The 23,301-nt window shown below is 37.0% G+C and overlaps 1 protein-coding gene and 1 non-coding gene across 3 annotated transcripts in view; both read right to left on the reverse strand.

The window, feature by feature from the left end:
• Positions 1-466: 466 nt before the first annotated feature.
• Positions 467-23,301, reverse strand: part of Gtf2a1 (general transcription factor IIA subunit 1) — a 34,546-nt gene continuing 11,711 nt past the window's right edge. For both annotated transcript variants that reach the window (XM_021657464.2, XM_060387992.1), the window contains exons 3-9: positions 20,912-21,116; positions 18,042-18,109; positions 14,738-14,813; positions 13,132-13,265; positions 12,554-12,874; positions 8,083-8,172; positions 467-5,087 (exon numbers count right to left, since the gene is read on the reverse strand). In XM_021657464.2, the coding sequence (XP_021513139.1) occupies positions 4,980-5,087; positions 8,083-8,172; positions 12,554-12,874; positions 13,132-13,265; positions 14,738-14,813; positions 18,042-18,109; positions 20,912-21,116 (1,002 nt within the window). In that variant the 3' untranslated portion in view covers positions 467-4,979. The remainder of the gene's footprint in view (positions 5,088-8,082; positions 8,173-12,553; positions 12,875-13,131; positions 13,266-14,737; positions 14,814-18,041; positions 18,110-20,911; positions 21,117-23,301) is intronic.
• Positions 18,942-19,084, reverse strand: LOC132655688 (small nucleolar RNA SNORA79). The gene has a single exon (XR_009593472.1). It is a non-coding gene; the product is annotated as a small nucleolar RNA SNORA79 (small nucleolar RNA).

Below are 23,301 nucleotides of genomic sequence, written 5' to 3' on the forward strand. Positions count from 1 at the left end.
TTCATGGCACATGTATATACACGCAGGAAAAAAAATTCATATGCAAAAAGCAAAAAAACAATAAAATTGAAAAACTATAGTTCTACCAGTTTCAATTTTGAAAAACAAATCTATTTCAGACAAATAATTCAGAACACTAAGTATTCTTACTCTCTGATGCTCATCATTCTTTTCTTCCTCTTTTTTTGGTTGGCTCTTGCCAACCACACAGGGTTCAACAACTCTTCCTTTTAGGTTGGTTTATGGCCAAACCTTTTGGTCTCTCAATCACACACCACATTCTGTTATTTTGATGATGTAGTTCTTTTTTTTTTTTTTTTTTTAAACCACTCATTTAAAATTATCTCATACTCAAAATCTTGCCATTGTTATTTCACAAATGGGAACTCGGGTCAGAAGGATTAAGACCATAATTAGGAGATTCAATTAAACTGCAAAATACAAGAAATGCTGGCAATAAATAAAATATCTTTATTATGATTATTTAATAGTTAAAATCTGCATGTTTCCTTAGATAAAGTAGTTTATAACAGGATAAAAAATTACAAAAAGGCAAGCTCTTAATGATTCATTTCAATTAACTATAAAATCAAAATACTGCTAGTAATTTAATATCTTCTAAAGTAACACAAAATATATTTAATATGTAATACAAACCTCAATAATCCAAATATCCTAATAAGCAATTATTTACAAACTCTCAACTAAGAGAAAACAGTTTAGCCAGATAAGGAAATGAAACGATGTTCTTAATAACTTCATCCTATGTAATCTAAGCTTCTTCAGTAGAAATACTCACTTAATAATACAATGTCAATTATATTAACCTTAATTTACATTCAGTTGGTGTGAATTTACCCATGCTGAAAGCCTCTGTGCCTGGAAAATACAACTTTTAAAAGCGCTTAAGGATTTCTAACACAGCTTAACAATTCAGTCTGGCATCCCAAACCCCACGACCTTACAGGTACAGAATTCAACTATGGGTACAGATTTAATGACATCTCTATGTTTTATGAACTTCCTGTCTATACTGTATGGTTTCACTCAGCTCTCCATATGCCAGTATCATAGACTAGTAAGCAAAGCAAGCAACATTACTTTTTTTTAAATAACATCTTTAATTAAAGTTTTTGCAAGGTAAAATATTAAACTTAAAATAGTCTTAGTACATCAAAATACTAAGCTTTTTAATTGTATTCCAAGATGGTCTTTTAAAACCTAACCCCCCCCCATATATCACAGAAGAGCAACCTTGATCTGCAAGTGTACAGAATGAATTTTACAAACATAATAAATATATTTACGCCCTTACACACAACAGTATGTACAACAGCAGTCGATAATAGTAGCTTGGAACAGCTAGGGATTATCCCCTCCCCACTCAGTGTAACCTGATGCACACTGGACTGATTTAAGGAAGCTTGGATGAGTGAGTAGTTAATTCAATGTTGTTTTGTTCTTCCCTCAAACAGGAGGAAGCTTTGTTCCTCAAACAAAAATACTAAATTTGATGCAATCTTCCTTAAATCATGCATGCAAGGAAGATGACAAAAGGAGGACAAAAGCAGGCTTCCAGGGAGAAGAATATAAACCAGAATAATTCCCATAGGGTAACAGATTAAAATGCAAACCTAACAATAAACATGAGAAAACACACACACAAAAAAAACCCAACCATTTATTAACCAAAAAAAAACATCAGCATCCACTAGAGCTGATTCAGACAGGTAGGAAGGAAATATAGGAAATGAAAATGTACAAAGATCACTAAAATAGCACATTGCACAAAAGCTCAAAAGTCCAAAATGAAGTAATCTGAAAACTTAAGAACCTTCTCAGGTGGAAGAAATTGCTGTTACATAGGAAAAATTGCTAAGAGGAGATACGTTTTCTTATAAAAGGAATACTTACCCTCTAATATGGTGACATTATTGCTATAAGATAATAAAAAAAAATATTCTCAGAGGGAGACAACTCTCCATTCGTCCATACAAGTCACCAAAAGGAAACTACTTGATTTTTCAATACAGCAAAAGAAAGCCTTTATATAAAAACTAATATATTTTTACATTGTCTTCTAATGCCAGTATCTAGTATGCTTGTCATGAACACATTTCAATCAATGCACAGGCTCCATGAATATTGATGCCAGCGTGAGTTATAAAAAGGCAACAGTGTAAACGGGATGCATATTTAACAGAAGTGTGAACATTTCACGAATAAAAGCCCAATATAAACACCCCCTCCTGTTATGCTTGACTCTAGAAACTGCATGGGACAAAGCCCTGTTACTCCTAAGAAATCACATGTGCTCTCGGACATTCCTGTGGTCTGAGAATACAAACGACCACCAGGTAAGAGTTCATCTACTGAAAGGCACACATTTCCACTTTTGTCATTCTGTGTAAATTTCCCTTAGCATTCACTACTGGTGTCATGTTACATGGAAGGTGCCATCACTACTGGTACAAATCTAAACAGATCACTGCTTACTTCCCTATCTCGAAGTCTGAACTATTTCCACCTTTTGGATAAGCATCGCACTTTCATCATAAAATTCTCCAAGTGGGAATCCCTTGCCTTTCCAAAGGAATGACACTTTAATAGAACTTAATGGCATCATCTGTTAAATGTAATGGCGAAAGCATGATTAAGAATTCAAAGCAAGTGACATTTACACAGCCAAAACTGCTATAATAAAAAATACAACATGCTACTTGATTTAAAAAGGAACACAACATAACAGCATATAAGAGCACAACTTGGTGTGCAACGTCGTTTTAACCAGCTTTCAGAGTTTTCACAGAAAAAAGTATTTGGCCAGGATGCCATTATTAATAGGCAATACACAGGTACAAATACAAATGGTTACTTCCTGCTTCAAGATAGCCCTCTGTGTGTCACTCTGAAAGAAGTGGTTGTTCATGTTTGAAAATATAGCTAGGAGAGACAGGCCAGTGTACATGGCTAACCTTCAACTTGTTTGACTACTCAGAGGGCCCAGGACATGTGCTGCATTAGCATAACTGCTACTGATTAGCCCCAGAGTCTCACAGAAGCAACACTGCCGCGCTGCCATACGTAGGTAGTTCAGGTCACTGACTTCACTGAGTAAACACACACCTTCTGGAACTACGCCGAAGGACACCTGAACAACAGATTCACGGATTTTACCTACTCCGTTCTCCAAGTTTTATAGGTAAAACAACAGAACTGTGTGTGCTTTGAGAAAAGGAGAATAAACAAACTTCCCCTCAAAATGCTACATTAATTATAAAACAAGAAATTGTATTACCAGTTATGGTATAGAAGCAAATCTAACTACTGTCATGTTAAGTAAGACACCACCGATACCAAATTTCACAACATAAAATAGTTCAGTAGGGTGATAACTGGGGAGGGGAAATCAGTTGCATTAAGAAATTTCAAAATATGTGCTTTAAAAAAAAAAAAAAGCACAGTTTTTCCTTTGTATTATCTGTTTAGTTTTATCTGTTATTTCTGGCGCTACATAAAGTCAAATTAAAGGAAGACAAAAATGGAAGACCAAACAAACAATAGGCAGGTCAACTTGAATGCAAATTTGTAAGTCACTAGCACAGAGATGGTGAGCGAGCATCCCTGCAGTTCCCAGGAAGCTGACTCGCTGCAGCGCACAGTGTCCTTTAGAGCCTTACGCGAAAGCTACACATTCTCAACACACAAAGCACATGTCTAGAGTTTTTAATATACAAGTCAAATCTCTGTATTTTTTTCCAATGTGCAAACTGGAGCCCAAGTCCACATCATCAATGGCCTGGAAGGGCCACCCAATGAAATAGAGGTAAATTTGTATTTAGTGGCCCACCTCCCTCTACCCCCTCCACCCTCAAACTTTCCCTCAAGTTACAAAGTTGTTTAAAAAATTTGTTTAATTAAAATAATAATTTCTAAAATTCTTTACTAGTAAACACAAGAAACTTTTATAATTACTAAATTGTTTAATAAAAATCCATTCCTCACCACCTGTCCTTATGCTTCTTAGATCAAGGTACAGAATGTCATCTCAGTGTTTACATAAAGACTAAATGCACAGATAAGCACACATTGTAGTCCAACAAAAAAAAAAAACCTTCACATATCATGTGTACTATACAATTTCAGCTCGGTGGTACCTTTGTGAAATAAAAACATGTTCCTGAGGAGCCAATTTCGGGCTTCTTCTTAAAGTACGGAACTGAGCACAGTTTTTGAATATGGAAATTAAGCTGTCACTTCAATTCTACTCAACACAGGTAAGACCCAAGTCTTTAAGTTACATTTAACAAGTAAGAGAACCTAATTAAAACAAGCATCCATTCCTGGGTCAACCCTGTCTCCAAACTGTGACCACTGATCCTTTATAATCTTATGTAGATGTTCATACAGCAGGGAAGCAAGAGGTAAGTGTTACTGAGGGAGAGTAACAAGTAAAAATGTTTAAGACCTATTATGAGTTTTAAATTTTCTTATACAGTGAATTAAAATTCAACACCATAATTCTTGCCCTTCTGTAAAAAGCTCACACGCAATTTTTACCAAATATAACCACATACAATAAGCAGTTTCAGTTCAATCTATCAAAAGGGAAATTTCTTCAGGTCATTCCAACACATAGCTTCTGATTGAGCCCAACTTGGTGAAAGGAATATAGACAAAGCTTTACATGCTAAGTACCAATGGCAGGTTCCTGTATTTAAAATTGACAGTTACAGCTTTCCTACACAAACCCCTCCCCCCACCCAGCAACCCCGGGTGCTACAGTTCCATGGCTTGCCAGTTTGAAGTAGTGTCTATGTGGTCAAGGTCTAGCTTTTGTTCCAGTAGCTTTGTTTCTACTGCGCTTTTCTGACATGCAGAAGTGAAGTTTTGGTTGATATATGTCCCAAGTTTCAAACTGTCCACTTTAACATTTTAAGCTTCTTTTGTCTTATTTATAAAAGGCAAGAAGCAACTCTTCACCACTCTGCATCTCCAATGGCTTTGGAAAATATATAATCTCTTCCGTTAAGATTCATAATGCCATCCTTGAGGTGAAATTTCCATTTATTTTTACTTCTGTGTATCTAAACAAAAATTGAGAATGCAAAAGATATAATAGGAGAAAACAACAACAAAACCCCATTCATAATAAAACCGCAAGCCTTGTCCTATATAATTACTATACTTGAAAACTGGGTTCACACATTTTATCAAAAAGCACTATGTAGATTTTTTTCTAATAGCTCTCAGTAACTTGTATTCAGTAAAATAGTTATGGGTTATCTGCAAGCAACAACACTGGGGCCCTCTTTCTTTTTTACTAAAATAAACTTAAGAGTTCTCAAAACCTAACACAGACCTTTCACACAATAATGCAGAAATACTCACTAGACACAAATTTCTGAGATCTCAATTCTAAAATCCTATGGCCTATCCTCTTAGCACAGAAACCTCTGACATACCATGACAAATAATTGTTCAATGTCTACCTGATTATAACTAGAACTTTGTCTGCCCTGCCCTGAAATCTGTTTCCTCTTTCACTTACTGATCCTAGCACTGCCTTTTAATATAAAAATAATGTTTTGTACATTTGGAAATCACTAAGTGTTCTTTCTCTAGACTCCAAACTTTTCTCATTAAAACAAAACAGAAAACAGTAATGTTAGAACAAAGGTAGAACGGAGGCACATTCAGAAAGTCCAGAAATTCAAAACTAAGTCATACTGAATAATAAATGGTATAATATTTTTATCTGCACAGAAGTACAAATTACAACTTTAAAAGCATTCCTTTACTGGCCTAAGCCCTTCATAAATGTACAAAATGCTAATAGAAAGGCCTCTTTAATGTCCAATGAAAATGTGTTAAAGTAAAATTACTTATAAATAATGTTACACTATACTGTTACACTGTTTTTATCAGTGCTCCAACAGTTCACTAATTACCTGTAACTTGTCGTCCTACTAGCATTGTAAACTATGACTATGACTTGTCAGGCAACAACTTCATTATTTCTTCTGTGCTTTTCTTAAAAGTGACTCATTGTTGAAATATAAAGCTTAGATTTCAAAACACAGCTCCTAAAACTCAAGTTGGCTCAAACCACATTCATTCCTCATTTTAACTAGCCACAGATTACCACACCATTTACCCCTCACTAAAGCACCAATTCTTTCAGTCTTTCTAATTCTTGAAATGGAATTTTGAAAACTCTGAAATTGTTTTTCACTAGGCTATGCAAACAGTCTCAGTTTATTAGATTAAAACTTGAATGTACCTGAGAACAAGACGACCCAATTCTGATAGCATTTAAAACACTGTATATAGCTTGTCAAAGGAGAATACACTATTCTCCTACAACAGGAACACACTAGAGGAATATTCTTCAGTCAAGCTCTCATCTTCTAACCGATCATGAAATTGTGTTTTGGGTATTTGGCTGCAAACACTTCAAACTAACTAACTGCTGTTTTTAACTTCATACTTTTTCTACAGGGAACAAAAAATTCCATCTGCCGTACTATTTATGGTAGGGGATTAAAAATATTCATATGAAGGCACAATACACAAAAACATATGCTATCAAATTATCAATAATGTAACAAACCTTAGATTGTTGATATTGGCCTGGTTTTACCTTTTTTGTTAAAAAGATACACTGCACTGACATTCTCCCTGTAGATCTGTATTATTTAAGCACAGCTACTTATCCTATTCGTTGTAACTTACTTCATGCTACTCCATAAATAGTTGTTTAAGAAACAAATGGTTACAAAAAAACAATGTAATATATGAATGTACAATAAATTTCATGACTTAAACTGCTTATCACTTAAGACCTAGTGATAAAAACTCCAACAAAAACACCAATACAGTGGTTCTCAACTTTCGGGGGTTGAAGGACCCTTCCACAGGGGTTTCCTAAGACTATCAGAAAACAGATGTTTACATTATGATTCATAACAGTAGCAAAATTATAGTTATGAGGTAGCAGTGAAAATAATTTTACAGTGCCTCAACCACAACATGAAGAACTGTAGTAATGGGTCACAGCATAATAGCTAGTAACAGAAAGAGAAGAGAAGAGAAGAGAAGAGAAGAGAAGAGAAGAGAGAAGAGAAGAGAAGAGAAGAGAAGAGAAGAGAAGAGAAGAGAAGAGAAGAGAAGAGAAGAGAAGAGAAGAGAAAAAAGAAAAACACCCTGTTTAAGGCCTAAAAACATAATGAACCAAGAACCAAGCAATTAAAGAGAAATAGCTCAGCAGTTTAAAGCATGACTGCTCTTCCACATGACTGGGGTTTGGTTCCCAGCATCTGCATGGTGGCTCACAACCTTCTCTTCTGAGGCAGCTGACACCCTCCTTGCTGCAGGCACCAAGCACAAATGTGGTGCACATTATACAAACATACAGGCAAAGCACTCATAAACTTAAAAATTGGGAAAGAAAACAAAAACCTTATAAACTAAGGGAAAAAAAAAAAACCCACAAAACTAGATAGCTTGATTTAAAACTTCCTTGAACAGTAGAATAAGTAAAAATTAAGGCAATCACATAAAACTCATCTGTTTATTAGTTTTTGTTACTGCTTATTTTCCTAGTTCTCTTTGTAATAAAATACAATTCAATTAGATTAATGAGATAATTTTGTCATTGAAAGGCAAAGTTGTCATTAGAAGATGAGGTAGTATGAATGAAAAAAGATCATTTCCCTCCTTTTACTCATTACTTTTCAAAGGTAATGCTAAGTAATTAGTTCTATTCATTCTATTCAAACAACCTATGAAGCAATCACAATGCTTTCTGGTCTATAAAAAGTAAAGAAGGCAAGCTGGACATGGTAGCCTGCACCTAAAACCCAGGCTGAGGCAGGAGTAATGCACAAAGCCATCTTGGGCTAGCCAGCTATACATGGAGTTCCAGGCCACCCTAAGCTATAAAGTAGAAGCTGGTCTCAGAAGTAAACAAAGTTCAATACAGGCAGTCATCATTTGCCCAAATGTTTCAATAAGGCTGGAAAGATGGTCTAGAGAAAGTACAATAAAAATAATGTTCATAACTGATAATGAAGTCTTTACCTTATCATACTGGCAAACAACAACATTTTCTGTGTCAAAGAGCTCCTGCCCTTCCTCATCACTTACATCATCTTCACTGTTGAGGGGCTCCTGCAAACAAAAGGAGAATTTACACATAGATCTCAGGTACTGCTATGTATATATTCCTGTAACATTTAGTTCAGCAAAAGAAGTACAGTGAGCTGTGTGCAGTGGCACATGCTGTAATCCTAGTAATCAGGGAGGCAGAGGCAGGCGGGTCTGTGTGAGTTCAAGACCAGCCTGGTTTATAAAGCAAGTCCAGGACAAAGAGAAACACTTTCTTAAAAAAAAAAAAAAAAAAAAAAAAATCATAGTAGTACAGTGGTCTCTGTGTTCTTTGGGAACTAGCAACGCTGTGAATATAGTGCTGTCAATAAGGGTTTGCCAATGTTATTTGAATTTCAACAAGAAATTCGAAGATGTTAAGCTACAGAACTCATAAGGCTCAAAGGGGTTAACATTTATATCCTCTGGGCTCATTGAAAAGCATTGTCTGCTCATGAAGAAGACCTGGGTTCAAGTCCCAGCATCCACATGGCAGCTCACACCATTTTTTACTCCAATCTCAAGGGACCAGATGCCCTCTTCATGCCTCTCTGTGTCTCAGGCCCTCATGTGATGAACAGACATAGATGGAGGCAAACAGCCATCACATAAAGTAATTTAAAATTTTTTCTTTATTCACTGACAACTTCACAGGATAAATTCTCATGTTTCAGATGCCTAGAAATAAACCTGAGAAAATACAAAGGCTTTGTGAGGTCATATTATGCACCAGTAGCAGTTAAAAATAAAACTGTGACACTGGAGAAGAAAGCAAAGAATACAATCAGTTTGTAGTGTGGCCTTAGAACTAAGTACTAATGACTAAGATTCTAAATCTCAATCAGTCAGTACTGTTTGTCATTGTGGCATTATGGTGGATAGAAGAAAATTAAGATTTAAACTACTCTTAAATGCAGAGGATGAAAATTTCTCAGAGCCTAAAATGAAACCAAAGGAGGGAATAAAATAAGGTTGAACTTCTATTTGTGGTATAAGACAAAAAGCTTTAACTCAGATTTCTAATAAATGAAGATGGGAAGGACAAGACAAAACAGGTAAAATGAAAGCTAATCAAGGATGTTAAGCCTAGGTGTTTTAGGGGTGTACCATTCACACATGAACATAGACAAATGAAATGAAAGAAATACATTACATAAAATAAATACTAAAACTAACCCTTTTAGAATGTACATTCAACTGCACTAGGAACATCCATAATGGAATCACCACTGCTATGCAGCTCCAGAGCACTTAACCAAACCTAACCATAAGCAATCACTCTATAAACCCAACCATAAGGAATCGCTCTAAAACCTCTTGTCTCCTGGCAATCACACATCTGCTTTCTGACTTCATCAATTTGCCTATTCTGATACATAAATGGAGCAATACAGCTTGTGGGCTTTCTTGTGCTGTAGAGTTTTCAACGCGTACTTATGCAGTAGCATGCCCCAGTACTTCATGCTTCCTTACAGCCAGATGCTGCTCTGTTGTATGGCTATGCCACAGTTTATTTGCCATTCACTAGTTACTAACAGACATCCAGGCTGTGTGCACTGTCTGGACGCACCACGAGTATCGCTGTGAGCTCTCATGTACATGGTTTTGTCTGAGCAGCTGTTTTCCACCATTCACTACAACCACTTGGGAGTGAAACTTGGCACAAGCCAACTCTGCTTAACTCTGAAACACTGTGACCACCATTCTTTCCCATGAAAGCTGTCCCACTTCATAGTCACACCACAGAGGGTTCCAATTTCCAAATCCTCAAATTTTATAACTTTCTTTTAAAATTATACCATCTTGGGCTGGAGAGATGGCTCAACAAGAGTACTCACTGCTTTTCCACAGGTCCTGGGTTCAATTCCAACACCACATCGCAGCTCACAACCATCTATAACCTAAGTTGCAGGGACCTGACATCCTTTCTTCTGGCCTCTGTAGGCACTGCATGCTCACAGTACACAGAAATAAATGCAGGCAAAACACCCATACTCATATTTTTTTTTTAAATAATTATAGTTTTCCTAGTAGGTATGACAAGCCCCCAATTGTGGGTTAGATCTGCATTTCCCTAACAACTAGAAAGGCTTAAGAATAGAAAACCACATCAGTTAATATAGTTTTTTTAGGGTCAGAAGTAGAAGCATAGCATAACATAGCAAGTTTCCCTGTTCAGTCTTACAAAGGTTAAAATCCATGGTATCAACCAGATATGTTTTCGGCTGAACCTCTGGGTCCTTTCCAAGCTCATTCAGGATTCTGGCAAAACTGAATTGCTTGAAGTTGCAAGACTACGACTTGATATTAGTAGGTGCTCTGCTGAGCTGAGGCTAGGTAGTTAAATGGCAGAGTCAAGTAACAAGTGTCAGCAAACACCCTCAGGTGCTGCTCAGGGTGGAGCACACCTTTAATCCCAGCACCTGGGAGGCAGAGGCGGGCAGATCTTGGCGAGGTACAGACAAGCCTGGACTACATACTAAATTTAAGAACAGCTAGAGGTACATAGTGAGACCCTGCCTCAAAACAAACAAACAAACAAGAACCCCAAAATTTAGCCAGGCATGGACAGTGGTGCACTTTAATCCCAGCACTTAGGAGTCATATGGTGTCCAGCCAGCCACAGCTATGTAATGAGACCCTGTCTCAAAAACAATACATGAATAGATACAAAAATAAATACATACATACATACATACATACATACATACATACAACTAAAATTCACAGAAGAGATTAGCATAATTTTTAAAACAAAAAAGCCTATATTCTTTCCTAAAGGTACTATCAACATGAGAACTGATGAGAAGATTATGAGAAAAGTTAAAAAAGTATTCATATACGTTGATGAAAAACTTCTATCAATGTGAGTCTCGCAGTTACAGAGACTATGCAATGACCAAGCAGTGTCGTATCGGGAATTAAGACTGGCCTGCAAATTAAGACCAATTATTATTAAGACAAGTTAATAATAATGTCTGCCATGGATTTGAAAGCAGAAGAAAGAATATGTGACTGGGGGAAAAACACCACTCTTTAAGTAATGAAAAAAGTTTCGCTTTAATGGTGGATGACAGGATTTTTATTCAATTTGATCCTTCAAATATTTAATAACTTTTGTTGTTGTTGTTGTTTGTTTTGTTTTTGGTGTGTGTGTGGTGCTTTCAAGACAGGGTTTTTCGGTGTAGCCCTCAGTTGTCCTGGAACTCACTCTGTAGACCCAGCTGAGATCTGAGAACTGAAAGATCTGCCTGCCTCTCCTGAGTGCTGTGATTAAAGGCATGTGCCACCACCACCCAGCTTTAATAAACTATTTGTAAATAAACAATATTTTAAAAAATTTGTTTAGGCCCAAACAATGGCTCATAGCTATCTATAATTCTAGTATTTGGGAGATTGAAGTCAGGATTAACTCAAGCTTGAAGCTGGTATGAGTTCCAGACCTGTAATGTAGACTCAGTGTAAAGCTGTCTCCAAAACACCAAAATAATAATAAATATAAATAAGTAATATGAGACAATTTTGTATTAAGATTTAAAAGAATGATGATTCTGGGCTGGAGAGATAGTTCAGAAGTTAAGAGCACTGGCTGTTCTTCCAAAGGTCCTGAGTTCAATTCCCAACAGCCACATGGTGGCTCACAACCATCTATAATGAGATCTGGGTGCCCTCCTCTGGCGTGCAGGAGTACGTGCAGGAGTACGTGCAGACAGAACGCTGTATACATAATTAAATAAATCTTAAAAAAAAAAAAAAAGAAAGAAGGAAAGATGATCTTATAGCAGGACGAATAATCTCCTTGGACATAGTAGTAACTAACTGGGAAGAACAGAGAAAATGGCGACATGTTTACAGGTGTCAAGAAAAAGATATGAAGATCAGATTATTGAGGACCTGGTATGGACTAGGACAGAAGGGCTAAAATATGGCTTTGGCTTGAGCTGTCATAGTTTTTCTCTTGAGCTGTCACATTCAGCCACATTATGAATAATTAAGTGAAAGCTTTTGCTTTGCACTATCCTCACTATCCTTATTAATGTAAGTTCCATTTGATTTAAGTAAGTACCTTTATAAATGAGCTTGTGGTGGTTACTATTAGTATTAACTTAACAGGCTCTGTAATCACCTAGGAGACATACCTCGGGCACACCTATGAGGGATTGGCTAGCTCTTGAGCAAGGCTACAATGGACTGTGAAAATAAGATTAATCGCTAAGGTAAACTGAGGTAGGAAGAACCATACTCCAAGTGGGTTCTTCCCTGGGTAAGGAGAAAGCTAATTAAGTCCAAGATTCCACCTCTCTCTGCCTCTGAAGACATAGCATATAATTTGTCTGCTTAGCACCAAATACAAGAGTAAATGATGAGTGGCTTCTCTTCTCAAGTTGTTTTACTAGATACTTACTTCTTCCACCTGCCCATCTTCAGCTCCATCTTTCTCTTTATCTTCCTCCTCGTCATCATCATAGTCTTCTTCTTCATCTTCATCTTCCTCAGAAGATGTATCCCCCGTTCCATCAACTTGCAGCACCAATGGAGCTTGCTGTTGGGCAGGCTGGGCCTGTGGCTGCTGCTGGCCAGCTGCAGGTATCTGTGCCTGTGCTGGTGTGGGTGCTGCCACTGTGGTAGGGATGACCTGAGTCTTATTTCCTGTAAATAAGATTTGCTGTGGCTGGATAATGACACCTGTCTGTGGTGAAATCCCTCCAGGAAGTGGTGCTAAGACCTAGGGCAAGCAAAACCACCTATTAGTCACTAGTTAGAGAGATCAAAGATCCAGAAACAAACTAATAATAATTCAGCTTTAAACATGAGAAATGTAAATTAGGCTTGGGGCATGTAATCGTAATTCAGAATAAGATTGTTTTTGACTATACATATTGTGCTCATATACACTTGTGGTAGAACCCCACAAGAAAGCCATACAGCTACAGCAGCAGAAGAAAATGGATCCCAAGGGGACGGTAGCTAAAATTGATGTACCTGCTGGATAACAGGAGCTTGTACTCCACCAGGCTGCATTTGTGGTATAACTTGTTGTTGTAGAACAACTGATTGCTGAGGTTGAAAGATATACTGGGCACCATTGGCTGCTCTGACCACCTGAAGTAGCTGGCCTAAGGCAAAAAAGAATATAGTCCATGTTGCTATTTCAGCAGCAATTAATATACAAAGAAATGAGTTTATGTTGCTTTCAAGCCAAATAACCTAGAAATTAGCAAGTTAGAATACTTACCATTTCACTAAGTGCTATAAACTATAACCATTACTTTTCCCAATTTCCCTCCATGTCCGAATATTTTCCCGTATTTATTATATCTTCATCAGCTTTTTACCAATAAAACTTTAACAACAGATTATAAGACTTGATTAAGAGACCAAAGAGCTCAGCAGTTACAAGCACTTGCTGCTCTACACCAGAAAACTGGGGTTCCATGCCCAGCACTCAAATAGGCGCTCACAGGCAGTTCTAACTCCTAGGGGACCTGATGGTCTCTCTGTCCTCCCAAGGAACTGCAACAATGTGGTGCACAGATACTCAAGCAGATAAAATGTCCACACATACAAAATTTAAAAGTGAAATAAAAAAAGACTTAAAGATAGCCTTAATTACTTTTGCTCAAATGGTGGCAGTTCAAGAAAGTGTGGTAAAAACAATCGACATTTCAATGTTTTTTTTTTAACTTCAAAGACACAAAGGTATAATGTCTTACTTATATCTTAAACCAACACGCAAGCTTTGCTTCAAATTTTCAAAAAGCAATGAATATTTGTTAAGCCAATTAGAACCGTTGTAATTATGACCAAATAACTTCTAAGATAGAGAATAGCCTCCTGAATGTTGCTTTAGATAACACAGAGTCCTTTAAAAGTGAACAAAACATTCATGAAGACAAAGCTTGAATTTGTTCCTCACAAATTTAGAAATTAGCAAACAAAAATAATGATGATGACAGACATCAGTTCAAGTAAGAGCCTATTTAAATCTCCTGAAAGATGGGATGAAAATACAATATTCACGCAAGGACACTATTTTTAAAAGAACACAATGTGTCAGCTCTTCAGGTCCTGTAGAATTTAATTAGGTCATCACCACAAATGAATTCAAGTATCTCATTTAACTCATTTGACAAGACAGATGCTTAATAGGAAAAACAAAAACAAACCTCAGTACTTAACCCTTTCTATATAACCTTAGTTCCTCAGCAGGGTTCTCATTCACAGAATAAAAGCTCCATCCCCATTTTAATTCCCAGGATCTCAGCTGGCCTCAAAACTCACTATGAAACCAAATATGACATTGAACTTATGATCCGCCACCTCCAACTCCCAACAGCTGTAATTATGTATGCTATTATACCTGGCTACAAATTTCATTATCTCAAATGTATCCTCAAGAAAGCTTACAGTTCTTTTAACTTTAAAAATTACAATTCTGTATCTTACAGGTCTCAAATATTTTTAAAAACCTAAGCCAAAAGCTAAATCAAGTTTCAGTATTGTCTCCCTTCTTAATGACAATAAATCATTAACATAACTTGATGTTAATTTCAAAACATTTAAAACTGCTCCCCTTGCTGCTAATTACCTGAATTTGTTAGTATCTGTTGAACAGGAGTCACACCTGCAGGGAGTGCCAAGGTAGCAGCTGTAGCAGCAGCACTCTGGAATAGTAAAAGACAAAGGAAAAAAAAATCATATTTGCTCTTAAGAAGGTCTTAGCTTACTTCTAGTGTATTTTAACATTACATGGAGAAATTTACTAAACTGGCATTCTAGCAACAGAAGGAAGCTTCATGTGTTACAAAAGACAACACAGCCTAAGTAACCTACTGAAGTATTTCAAGGTTATTAGGGGTCTAATTTTTTAGTTTTCCTAGATAACTTATTCTAAGTAACTGAATAGGGAAGCTTCTTTTGCTCCTAACTCAAGCTCTCCGTCTCAGTCTAACCTGTATGTTTTTATAAACAATACTCTAGCATCCAAGTTGTACAATGAATGAGACCACCACTCCATTATTGTTAAACCAGGTAGTGAGGAACCACTTTTTAGTTCCTTATAGCCAATTTTCTGCTTCAAGTAATCATTTAAGGCCAAAGTCAAACCATCCTCATTTCTTTGTTTTCTACATTTCTACCAGAATCAACAGGTCTCATACAAAACAATATGAAGAATTCCTTGATTTCTATAAATGGCAAATTCTAAGATGTCAGATTATCTAAAAGGAACAGGGGGCTGGAGAGATGGCTCAGTGGTTAAGAGCACTGGCTGCTCTTCCAGAGGTCCTGAGTTCAATTCCCAGCAACCACATGGTGGCTCGCAACCATCTATAATGTGATCTAGTGCCCTTTTCTGTACATGCTCATATACTACTCATTAAATAAATCTTTTTTAAAAAACCTTTCATTTAAAAAAAAAAGGAAAAGGAACACACTGACAATAGTCTAGGTATAATATGTGATAAGTTGAGTATTTTTTTGGCCCAAAACCTTGGAGCCAGAACTATCTTAAACTTATATTTTTCCCAGATTAAAAAATAGTTGTAAAAAAAAAATACCTGTGTACAAACATACAGGCATACACATATGCACACACACAAACATGTTTTCTTGTTTAACTTGAAGTCATTCTCCTGCCTTTGCCTCCCAAGTACTGGGATCAACAGGTGTGTACCAACACCCTTGGTCTTATTTTAAGACAAGGGCTCACTGCATAGTCCAGGCTGGCCTCAAACTGGTGATCCTCCTGTCTCTCCCTCCTGAATGATGATTACAAAATATGACAGTGCCGGTGAGACTGAGTTTTGACAGCAATCACTCCATTTAGTTCTGAAGCCTTTATTTCTCTTCTCCCTTGCCCCAAAAGATTTCCATCACTGTTTGCTTAATTTTGTACTTTTAGGTATTTTTATTCAACTCACTATAACTACATTTAGGCAGGCTTCTATTCCCTTATGCTTTGATATTCCTTAAGACACCAAACATATATTCTGTTTAACATGTAAAGTTTTAGAAAAACAACCACTAGAGTAAGTTTACGGAAATAAGTATACAAATGCTTTAGAGAAACTAATGCCAGGCAATCAAAATTATTTCTGTGCAATTTAGGAGCAGGAGAAACGGCTCAGTGGTTAAGAGCATGTATTTCCCTTGTTCTATTCTCGGCACCCGCATGGCAGCTCACAACCATCTGTAACTCCAGGTCCAGGGCATTTGATACCCTCTTTTGTTTTTTTACAGGTACCAGGCAGGCATGTGGTACACAAACAATTATACATGCAGGCAAGCAGTCATACACTTAGAAAAGAAGTAACATTGTAAAAACAATACAATAAATAAAAATTAAAACTAACTGCCAGTATTGGGTAGCAATGTAAAATACTGCCTAGGTATGAATTTGCAAGACTGCTGTACACAGGGGGAAGTCATACAACTAACAAGTGACCCTGATTCTTATGTGCTTATAATCACATCTGTGAAACTTTATGGCACTCACAGAGTCAAGGTGTTTGTAAAAATATTTTTCATTAAAAAAACAAATAAATCTCATTGCTAGTGATACTTACACAGACCAGGAGACAATTTCAGAAATGATTTTTTTGCCTTTAAGTAATAACTTTGGTTGATTTTAAAAATGAAATGCCACACTGAGGCACTACCTTACAATATTTATAGCCTTCCTATTTTAAGAAAATAAGCCATCTGTGATAAAGTACTAAATAACTGGTCACACTGTGTTTTCATGTTTCTTTTGAACATTAAAGACCAGGTGAAGACATTCTTAGGGCTTTCAGTTCAGTTACACACTAATGCATCTAATGAGTTACATGCCTCAAGTCTAAGTTTAAGAATTTGTGACATTCAGTGTGCCTATCCACTTGAAATGTAACAAAACTCTACTATAACTCAACTGCATAAAATACATATTAAGGCACACACTTAAAGATTCTAGTAAAACTATATGTTATGTTTAAATCAGAGCAAAGACTCTTTTAAACATGCAACTTTAGAAATAGCTTCCGTGAGTGGGGCATTCTGGCACGTGCCTTTAATGCCAGTCCTTGGGAGGCAGAGGCAGGCAGATCTCTGTGAGTTCGAGGCCAGCCTGGTCTACAAAGTTCCAGGACAGCCAAGGCTGTTTCACAAAGAACCTCTGTCTCAAAAAAACAAAACAAAACAAACAGCTTCCTTGAAAGCTTCAGGAGAAGGCTACATGGTCAGCACAACTAGATTTGATGTTTAAAAACAAACAGAAGATAGCAACATGGGAGGATGGGTAGAAAAGAAGGGGTAGACCTAGGGAGAGTTGGGGTAGAGGATGGATATGGTTAAAATACACAGTATGAAATTCTCAGATACTAATAAAACTCAATTTTTTAAAAAGAAATAGCTATCTTGAATTGTCCAAAACAGTTACTTTTAAACAAGTTCCTAAATCTCAGCATTCCTGTACTCTTACTCATTCTTTTGAGACAGGGTTTCTCTGTGTAACACTGGCTGTCCTGGACTCTCTTTGTACACCAGGCTGGCCTACTCAAACTCACAGAGATCTGCCGGCCTCTGCCTCCCTGAGTGCCACCACACCCAGCCTGTTCTCAGACTCTTAACTCATCTTCTGAAATAGAACTACGGGTGTTAGTATATGTTTAGCGGGTTCCCTAAAGCTATGAGGTGGCGCCGAGAGTATACCGGTTTCTTTTTTAAAGAAAAAAATTAAATAGTTTTATGAACTTTAATGCCTGAGAGTAGCTATGCTTTTAGATTTGTGGTTAACAGCTATTTTGTTCAAATCTTCCATAATCCTCAAGTTGTTAAATACAACACACATAGGAATAATTGCAATTTTAGATTAACTAAGTAAAGCCAATGTAAGTGCCATGTTCTAGTCTTACCGTAATACTTGATGTATTCATATGCTGTATCAACTTAGAATCAGGAACAATAACTTGGGGTGCGGTAGCTACAAAAATAGAAAAAAGGACCAATTGGAAACAAGATCATAAGGCACTCCACGGTCAACAGGAATGTCATAAAATGCCACAAACATTTACTTATTTTCATGCTTTTACTTCATTTTCTACATTAAAATGCTCTAAAACTATTTGCTATTACAGAAACTTTAAAAAAAATGTATGGGAATCAACAGCTAGCATATATTCATTTTATACTGAAAAACATTAATAAAATGACAATACCTAGACCAGGCATGGCAGTGCATGCCTTTAACTCCAGCACTCATGAAAACAGAGCCAGACAGATCTCTGAATTCAAGGCAGTGAGACAGTGAGACAGTCTACACAGTGAGACAGTGTCTAAAATCAAACAAATGAAAAAAACCCTACAGCATCCTTTTTTACCAACTTGTCAGCTACCTCAATCACGGTATTTTAATTAACTATTTGAAAAATACAAATCAATGGTTTAAAAACGCTTGCTGTCCAAGCAGGAGGACCTGAGTCTGAATCTCTAGAACACACATAAAAGCCCAACCACGTAGCATGAGCATTGTAATACTACTGTTCTATGTAGTCAGAGACAGGAGAAAACTCTAAGCTTGAGGACAGCTAGCCTAATGTATACAGAGGTAAAAAAAAAAAAGAAAAAAAAAAAAAAAAAAACAAAAAACCAACAGACACTGTCTCAAACACAGTGGAAACAAAGATCAGCACCGGAGGTTGTCTTCCGACTTCCATGCATGTACCATGGTACATGAGTACCTACATCTGCACGTATGCACACATACACAAATCAGAAACAATGGCAATGTTAGTTAAAAAAAAAATAATAGAAGTAATTGTTTGATCCCGCAAATTTCAGAGAATACATAGATAATCCCATTATCTTGATAGTCTCTGAGTGAAAAAAATCAATTTTAATTTATGATGACCTAAAATCCTAATACCATGCCTAAAGGCATTAGGAGGAACAGTCATCAAAGATGAGACGGATGAAATTATGTGGCATAAACTTAAAATGGGTATTAAGAGCTGGTAAGAAGGTTCAGTGGGCAAGGGCACTTGCTGCTAAGCCTAGAGATCTGAGTTCCACCCTTAGAACCCACATGGTACAGAGAACAGACTCCTGCAAGTTGTTCTCTGAGTGACAAATGCATACCATGGTCTACCGCTCCTCCACACACACTAAATTACGTAAGCAAAATTTAAAAAATAAATACTCAAAATCTATTAGCTATAAAAAATAAACCAAATCATATAGGCTTTTCTACTGCATATAACTATTCATTTTGTATTTCATATACTCTCAGATGGAATAAGTGAGTCATCAAATAGTTAACACACTAAACTAAGCTTTCATTTATCTTCTGGGTTTTTTGGCCAGTCAAGACTCACCTAACTACAGTATTCTGGAAATTTGTCCCTGAATAGGTTTTTGTCACATAAAAACCTACATATGACGGATCAAGCTCCCCCACTCATCTACCTACCGAGACAGGGTTTCTCCATGTAGCCCTGGCTGTCTTGGAACTTATTCTGTAGACCAGTCTGGCCTCAAAAACAGAGATTCCAGGAGAGTGCTGGGACTAAAGGCATGCAAGATTCTTAATCTTTCCAGCACCCAGATTTTCTTCAACTGTAAAATGGAGCTAAGAGCTATTCTGCATAAAAGGTTAATAAAACAGGACCTATAAAATAACCTGCATATTGTAAAGAACTATGACAACAGTATATAAATGATTTTTTTTTCTTTAAGCCAAGCATTAAAAGCTAAGTTTCATATTCATTTCGCACTTAAATTGGACTGAATTTTCGGACTACCAAAGTTACAAAATTTCTCCAATATTTAAGATGCATAAATAAAAGAAAAGAAACACACCTTTTTCCAAAGATCTATTTATTTATTTTATGTATATGAGTACTCTATCTGTATGTACACTTGCATGCCAGAAGAGGGCATCAGATCTCATTATAGATGGCTGTCAGCCATGATGTAGTTGCTGGAAATTGAAGTCAGGACCTCTGGGAGAGCAGACAGTGCTCTTCACCACTGAGCCATCTCTCCAGCTCCCAAACATATCTTTGAAAGAACACATTTCATAAAGAAAACTACCTTATAAAAAAACAATGAAACCCTTCATAAATAAGCCTGTAGAGACCAGGATCCTTGAGAACAACCCTGAGTAGAATATGGGACCTTGCCTCCAACCTGTGTGACACAGGGTTTCTTTGTAGTATTTCCGGTATGTCTAACAGGTTAGCTGGCCCACAAGCTTCTGTGAATCTGTCTCCACCTCCTATCTCCCCATAGGGACATAGAAACTTAACCCTCTTGCCTTCATGCTCTTGGTTTCTAGCTTAGATCATTCACATATCACACCTCCTCTCCCAAGGATACTCTTCATAACTTCTTCCTTTGTTATTTTGTTTTGTTGCTTTTGAGGCAGGATCTCAAGTAGCCCAGGCTGACCTTCAGCTCACTATATAACTTAACTGAAGATGACCTTGAGTATCTGATCCTGCCTCCCCCTCTTAGGTGCTAGGATTACAGATATGCTCCACAGTGCACAGTTTATGCAGTGTGGGATTGAACCAGGGCTTCATGTATGCTAGGCAAGCACTCTACCAGCTGAGCTACAAGCATAAACTCAGCCAATAGAGGGGAAGAAAAAGAACAATCAGTATAGATTTCACCCACTACCAAGCATCTATTTAAAAAGGATGACCCAAACTCAAGAGTCAAAAGGAATACTTTCAAAAGACAAATCTAATTTGTTAGCCACGACAGAGAACTCCAGCCTTCTCACCTTGCTGTGACGCAGGAATAAGGACCTGTTGGGTCTGTGCTTGCTGAGGTACCGTTTGCTGAGGCTGAGCTTGCTGGTGGTGGTGGTGGTGGTGATGCTGCTGCTGTTGGGGTTGGTGCTGCTGCTGAACTTGCAACAAAAGCTGCTGTTCTTCTGAGTGAAATCCATCTACTGCCCTAGACTGCATTAGTTTATTCTCCCACAACTAAGACAAAGAACAGTAAAGACTTCTCAGTGAGTTAAACTCTGGACATTAGATGTATGTAAATTTCTTTCACCTTAGGAAATAATACAATCACACACACATACACACAAAATTAGCATTTAATTCTTACCCAAGCTTTATGTAAGGAAAATAAACCTTAACCAGATCTCATGTTTATTGTACTGAAGAACTATTTTTAGATTCAAAAAAACTTTCAATTGGCAGGTGTTATTTAACAGTGTTCCCACAGTCAACACCTCAATACCCACAGCTTATCTCTTTATTTCAAAACCATTATTAAATTACTTTTCTTTGATTAATACTTTTAAATAATAGTCAATGGGACAAATATTCATCTCTTAGTAACGAGAAATAGAAGCACTTCAAATTAAGACAGACCTACTCACTTCCTATTTGTCTAATCTTATGAGGAAAAGAAAAGTGAGGCTGCAATGGTTATCCCAATCTCTACACTTCCTGAAATGTCCTTTCTTCCAATATGCCAGGGATTGACAATTACCTTCTGCTTAGTCATTTCTATAGGCTGAATATCTAGCCTAAAAAGTCAAAATCTGCAATATTCTAAAATCTGTACCTTTTAGATTCCTGATATCATATCATCAGTGGAAAATTTCACCTGATGAAATTTTATTTTATGCACAAAACTATTCAAAATAGTGTGTAAAATTAAATTTCTAGCAATTTAGAAAAGACATGTGAAACATGTGAACTTCACTGTATATATGCAAGTACTCCAAAATCTGGAAAAAAATACCAAAAAAATTGTGTGTGTGTGTGTGTGTGTGTATTTTCCTGGGTGAGTAATAGCTTTCAGATTAGGGATGCCCAAACTGTATTTTCTCACTTCACCATAGGGTAAACTCTATGGGAGGAGAAGGGAGAGAGCCACTCAAAAGGAAGGAATTTAAACATTTCAGACTATTTCATCTTTCCTTAACATATTTGCTCTCCAGCATATTTAATTTACAGCTTTACTCCTGTAAGAAATTATCCAAGAAAGTAAATTTCTAAAACGCAAATGAAGCAATCTGGCCATTTTTATACCGTACATTCACCCCATACTGTTTTTAACTCCAGGACCTGCTCTTGGGACACTGCTAACTCAGAGTCTTCTCCAAGATCCTTTTCAGAGGTTCCTCTTGTTATACTCAGATTTAAAACAAAACAAAAACCCTCAACTTTCCATTTCTACATGACCTAGATTTATGACTACATGCTAGTAACAATCCTAGCATCCTTCCACTGGTGTACTGAAGAAACAAGTAAAAGTCAGGTTCACAGTAAAACTACTTCTCTAGCAAGCCCAATACTTGAATGCCTGGAATCTATACTTAAAGAGATACTAACCTCTATTCTATTCATGGTTATCAGAGCTTAGAGTCAGCAATTATTGAATACTAGCTGCTATTACTACTGCACTAGTGGCTTAATTATGCAACAGCATTACATCAGAGGCTGGGAAACCAGTTATTCCTGGCTTGTCTACTAATGTGACTCAATCATGTAACATTTGTAGATATTTTTCTCATTTAAAATTAAGGGAAAATTCATTTAGATTACTTCTAAACTTCTAGCCAATAACAGAACCTTCTACAAACCCCACACTAAAAACAAAGTCCTGTAGCAACAAAGTACTACCCTTCCTAAGAGCCCAAATTGTGGCTGGCTCATATCTCTGCAAAGTGGGCTAAAAACAGGTACCTGCATGACAAATAAGACATCTTATAATTCATATATGATATATGATAAGTGTCTCAGATATGCTATTCACCTGAGCCTCCTGTTTTCCTCTTCTCCTTTTTCAAACTCAAAACCTAGTTCCTCATGAGTCAAAAACTAAGGGGAGAGGCTGTTACGGTTGATCAATGGGTTAAGACACCTGCCATCAAGGCTGATAATGGGTTTGATCCCTGAGACCCACATGGGTAAAAAGACAGAACTGTAGGGCAGTTTAATCCCAGCACTCAGGAGGCAGAGGCAAATGGATCTCTGAGTTTGAGGACAACCTGGTCTACAGAGCAAGTTCCAGGATGGCCAGTGCTAATGCAGAGTCCCATCTCAAACCAACCTGCCCCCTCCAGAAAAGAAAGAGAACCAACTCTCCCAAATTATCCTCTGATCTCTATATGCACATGGTGGTACATATGCATACACATGTATGTGT

This window comes from Meriones unguiculatus, chromosome 7, assembly GCF_030254825.1.
Source record: "Meriones unguiculatus strain TT.TT164.6M chromosome 7, Bangor_MerUng_6.1, whole genome shotgun sequence".
Lineage (NCBI taxonomy): Eukaryota > Metazoa > Chordata > Mammalia > Rodentia > Muridae > Meriones > Meriones unguiculatus.